At 39.9% G+C, this 5707-nt stretch overlaps 1 protein-coding gene across 1 annotated transcript in view; it reads right to left on the bottom strand.

The window, feature by feature from the left end:
* Positions 1–1784: 1784 nt before the first annotated feature.
* LOC103591067 (zinc finger protein 556-like) overlaps positions 1785–5707 on the bottom strand; it is a 7321-nt gene continuing 3398 nt past the window's right edge. The window contains exons 2-4 of the mRNA XM_008573466.1: positions 3486–3608; positions 3019–3021; positions 1785–2156 (exon numbers count right to left, since the gene is read on the bottom strand). Coding sequence (XP_008571688.1) covers positions 1785–2156; positions 3019–3021; positions 3486–3608 — 498 coding nt within the window. The remainder of the gene's footprint in view (positions 2157–3018; positions 3022–3485; positions 3609–5707) is intronic.

Raw genomic sequence — 5707 nt, 5'->3', positions numbered from 1 at the left:
ATGAGAATTGTTAAGAGAATGAGGTGTTCGCTATACAAGTTAGACTTTACAGACAGATAGTAAGATGTATAGGAAAAGGGAGTCAGAACATCACATAAGATCAACAACCATGGCATCCTGAATCCACGGCCTGGCGGACAGCATAGGGCTTGCAGGAAAATCCAAACTGTGCGTGCATCCATGATGGGAAAGCTGGTGGAGATGTCTGTGGAAGTCTCCACCTCTGACACAACCGAAGCCAAGCAGTTACTATATGTTTTGAGGATACTTTTGATTGGTGGGGCCAGCAATCTGGAAAATAAGCTGGACCCCGGTGTCCACACAGTCCCTACACATTTGTCTATCTCCCTGTGTGGTCATGGCTTGATAAACTGAATAATTGCTTCTTCCAAATTTCATGCAAGTTGGGCTATTACAGAATTCTAACATGGAACCATCTAGCGAAGGAAACCTTGGAAATGAACTTCCTAGCCTTACCCATGTTGCTATGACACAATGCAGCAGAACCATCCCCACCTGTAGATATCACTGTCATATCACAGGTCTCTCTTCCTAATTCATACCTATTGTCCAATTCCAGCCAGAAACAAGGACAAAGAGCAAACAGCAACAGATAAAAATAACAGTTCACATGAGACCATACTCTTTCAGTAGGTTTGCATACTTAACAGATTTCTGCCAACTATTAACCAGCCAGCAAAATGGAATAAGGATCCTCTTGGCAAAAAATTAAGTTGCTGAGAATACATACCTGATGTAAGTGAAAAGTATTAAGATTAAACACTGTTGGTTTTCTCAGTGAAGTAGAAAGGTGGAATATATGCGAGGACTTCAGCAAACCCACGGAAAGGTTCATATTGTCTTTTAATTCTATTTTCCATGAACTTTCTGAAGTACCCTTGTATGTAACAGGTAAGTAATATCCAGTTAGGAACACACAGAGCCAGTAAGAAAACACCAACAAATACCAACATTTCATTAGTTTTATGGCTTTATAATTACAGAACAACCAAAAAACTTTATAAAAATTATGTATTTAATGCATAGTAAAAATACACTTCAAGTCTTCCATGGGTATAACATGCTTCAAAATGGAAAGAGAAAAATTATTAACTGAATTTATTTAAGAAAACCAACCACTGTGTATCAAAAATTATGCACTAGAATGAAAGAGTACTTAGAGAATTCTCACCTCAATGTCTATTTGCAAGAGAACCAGAAATTCATTCTCTAGAGGTCCACTTTTAGGGTGAGGAAAAGATAGGTGCGATACCATATGTATAACTTTTATAAGATTTCTCTCCTGGTGTGAATTTTCTGATCCATTATATATGAACTAATTAGTATATCCTCTCCCACACTACTTATATTTGTAGGGTTTCTTGCCAGTGTGACTTCTCACATGACCTTGAAAGGATTTGAGACAACTGAAAGCTTTCCCCATTTTTCACATCTATAGGGCTTCTCTCCAGTCTGCATTCTTAGAGTTTTAGAAGGATGAGGGCCAGTTAAAGGCTTTCTCACATTGCTTATAATCTAGGCTTCTCTCCAGTGTGTGCCTTCACATGTTTGTGTAAGGATGAAGTACAACCAAAAACTTTCCCACATTTTTCACATTTATAGAGTTTCCCTCCTGTTTGCATTCTTACATTTTTGGAAGGATGAGAGCCAATCGAATGGTTTCCTACCTTGCATACTTGTATAGGTTTCTTTCCAGTGTGCATTCTGCCATGCGTGTATAAGGAGGAGGGCCAGCCAAATGCCTTCCCACATTTTTCACATTTCTAGGGTTCCTCTCCATTGTGAACTCTCACATGTCTTTGAAAGGATGTGCACCAGCAGTAGGCTTTCCCACACTGCTTACATTCATAGGGCTTCTCTCCAGTGTGCATCATCACATGTGATCTAAAGGATTTGGGACAACTGAAGCCTTTCCCACACTGCTTACATTCATAAGGCTTTTCTCCAGTGTGAGTCTTTATATGTTCAGTGAGAGAATGGGGATGAAGAAACTTTTTCCCACATAACTTACACGCATAGAGTTTCTCTCCATTGTAAGTTTTTACGTGAGTTTTCAGGTATGAAGGGCAACTGAAGGCTTCCCCACATTCCTCACACTGATGTAGTTTGTGTCCAGTATGACTTCTTTTGTGCCTCTACGGGGATGAAGAATGGGTGAAGACTTTCCACACTAACTGCATTTATACTGTCTTGCTCTAGTAGGTTTCTTGTACCGATTAAGATTTGGAATCTGGCTTAAGCTTTCCTCACAATCACCACCTTTACCACTTTTACAGAGTCTCACCACCATTTGCTTTCGCTAAAAATGGGAAGCACGTTATTAATGGCTTATTAGTGAGTATTTAATGTTTATCAATGAGTATTAGGAGTACACACTAACCATTTTCTGTGTAAGTGTAGGTTTTCTGCCCTGTTTAAATTATTTCAAAGTGGAATACACTAAGTTTTCTGGAAGGAGGTTCAACCATAGCCCATTACTACAACAATAGTAGTACATGGGGTTTCCTGATAACTGTCTCCAATCTAACTATCTTTCAAACACTCAATGTCTAAGTCATAGTAAGGGAAGAAATAGTGGGTAGGATTCTCTGTGAATAAATTAATTTGGGGCTAGGTTTGTGAGTTTGTTTGTTTTTTTTAGTTTCATGAAATAATACAACTTTCTACTGGGACACTGCTTCTTCGTCTTAGGTCCAACTCACCTCAAAGGTCTTCACTTGCTTTTGTGCTTCTCTTTAATGCTTTTTTTTTTTAGTTTCATGAAATAATACAACTTTCTACTGGGACACTGCTTTTTCGTCTTAGGTCCAACTCACCTCAAAGGTCTTCACTTGCTTTTGTGCTTCTCTTTAATGCTATAGTCTTTCCAATTTTTTCCTAAAAGGGAGGCCCAGGTATCATTTCTTGTGAACCTTGCTTTTTTCTGTTCATTGGATAATTTTTCACCAAATATATCCTGCTGAGAAATGGACCCATTGGTTTTAAGTTTTGTCTCACCATCTGAAACAAAAAAGTGAAAAAAAATTTTAAAGTAAGCAAATCTACGAAGAAGTCATCTGTGAGCAAATAAAGAGACTCAGGAGCTGAGCTGTTCGTGACTTCATTGCTAATGACACACAAGGTCAGATGGTAGGCAATTTAATATACACGCAGAGATCATCACAAAGTCTCAGACAACAAGCCTCTCCGTGACCCCAACATGACTCGTGAATATATACACACACTGATGACACTAAACAACCTTAAGTCTTTTAAACAAGACAGAAAGAAAAACAGGTTAATATGTAGATTTTTATTGTCACAGAGAAACTATTAGATTCTAGGCCTAGGATGGCTGTGATCATAACTGTATTATTAACCAATGTATTTCTCTCCTACATTCCAAATCTCAGAATAGGCTTGATGAGCAAGAAATATTTATTATCTAAAAAACTAAGTGAAGGAATTATGCCATCCTTTCCTACTAAGGCTAGGTTCCTGAAGGTTTCCAGCATCATATTTCTGTAGAGTTTCCTCTGAGCAGGACTCAGCAAGGCCCACTCCTCCAGGGCGAAGTCCACAACCACATCCTCAAAGACCACTGAGTCCTGAAACAAAACACATACGTGTGCAGGAGGACGGGAGAAACATCACTGGGAACTGGACTCAACTCATACAAAGTTCACACAAGATCCTGTGGTCTCCCGACATTTATTTATGACTCAGTTGTCAGACCTCTTCCTCTCTGTCCATTCTCTCCTCCCATCTCATAGGGTTTTGTTTTTGGGGGGGTTTTTTGAAAAATAAAAGTTGCGTATATTTAAGTTGTACAATGTGATGATTAAATACACATGTACATTGTGAAGTGATTGCCACCATCTAGTTAGTGAACACATCCATCACCTCACATAGTTACCTCTTCTAAAAAAGTGGGTGGTGAGAACTCTTCAGATCTATATCTTAGCAACTTTCAACTGTACAATACAGGATTATTTCCTATAGTCACTGTACTGTACATTAGGTGTACAGAACTTATTCATCTTACAACTGAAAGGTTTTTACCCTTTGACCAACATCTCCCCCTCCCCCCACCCCAGACCCTGGCACTCACCATTCCACTGCCTGCCTCTAGGAGTTTGACTCGTTTAGATTACACACATAGGTAAGATCACACAGTGTGTGTCTTTCTGTGTCTGGTTTATTTCATGTAGCATAATATCATCGGTTCATCCATGTTGTCACAAATGGCAGGATTTGCTCCTTTGATGGCTAAATAATATTCCACATTTTCTTTATCTTGTGTCGGAGTTTTAACATCATCTGCAACACACTGAGCTTACCTCTATATATATTTTTACTGTGACCCTTCCAGTCTTATTCCTCTCTTTTTTTCAGGGTCTGGAATAGTCCGGAACACACTGGAGAAATGAGAGAAATGTTACACAAGTGAAACAAATATTTCCATTTTATGACCACCAATTCCTTGTGACAAAACAATTCATCTCTTTCCTTAATGCCCACCACATCACTCGGCACTACATGAACCACAAGTTCCAACCTGGATGATTAATAAATAAGAATAGACTGAAGGACTGGGAGGTTTTCCTGCTTTCCCAACTTCACCAAACATGGGTTTCCAAGGGCCTGTGGAAATTCAACATGCAACATGGGCCACCTGGCCACATGTCCAGGCCATTGTAGGAAGGGCCATCTTCTATATGGAGACTTTTTTGGAGAGAAGTTAATTTTAACTTTGTGTTATTTATCACAAAATTAGTTGCTACTCTTTCTTCCTCTATACCCTTCACTTGAGACAGAAGAGGTATTGAGAATTTAGATCTCAGGAGGAATAAAGCATGAGAAATTAGACCTCCCCACAACCTTCACATTCATGAACCTTAGTACTGTACACACCAGTTTGAGCGCGCACGCACACACGCACACGCACACACACACACACACACACACACACACACACACTGAGGTTATAAGATGCCAGAACAGCTCTTTCCACCAGAACCATAGAACAGTAATTAATACGGGCCTTCCTAACCTTGAGAGATGGGTTAAGAGTATTAGCCTGTTTCTGTGGCTTATAACAGAATATGTGAAACTGGGTAAATTATAAAGAAATAATATTTATTTCTTATAGTTTCAGAGCCTGAGAAGTCCACAGTCCCGGGAGCACATCTGGTGGAGCCTTCTTGTTCTTGGCGGTGACTCTACAGCTGTGCAGAGTGTCACATGGAGAATGCACTGAGCAACAGAGAGCTCACCTGCTCACATGCTCTCCTTATAAACCATCAGAACCATGCCCGTAACCACCCATTAAACCGTCAGCCCATTACTCCATGAATGGATCAATCCATTCACTAGGGCATGGTCCTCACAACGAAATCACCTCTTAAGGGCCCACCTTTCAATTATCATAATAGGATTTCCCACCCTCAACACCGTTACGGTGGGATTAATACATGAACCTTTGGGGGACACAATTCCACCCATAGCAGAGCCCCAATTTGCAAGTGAGTTAACTTAAATCCAGAACTGTTTCTGAATTTGCCCATGACTATAAAATAAAATCATGAAAGTTTAAGCAATGCCTTCCTCCAAAAGAAATGCCCTCCTCCCCCTGTTTGAGAAACCGGGAGAAAGTGATAACCCACAAGCTATGGTGGAGGCTGCGTTACCCACTTCTATACTTCTG

Source organism: Galeopterus variegatus, unplaced genomic scaffold (genome assembly GCF_000696425.1).
Source record: "Galeopterus variegatus unplaced genomic scaffold, G_variegatus-3.0.2 Scaffold923, whole genome shotgun sequence".
In the NCBI taxonomy this organism is placed as follows: domain Eukaryota; kingdom Metazoa; phylum Chordata; class Mammalia; order Dermoptera; family Cynocephalidae; genus Galeopterus; species Galeopterus variegatus.
Note: the sequence above shows the minus strand (reverse complement) of the source record. Positions and strands in the feature narration are given on the sequence as shown.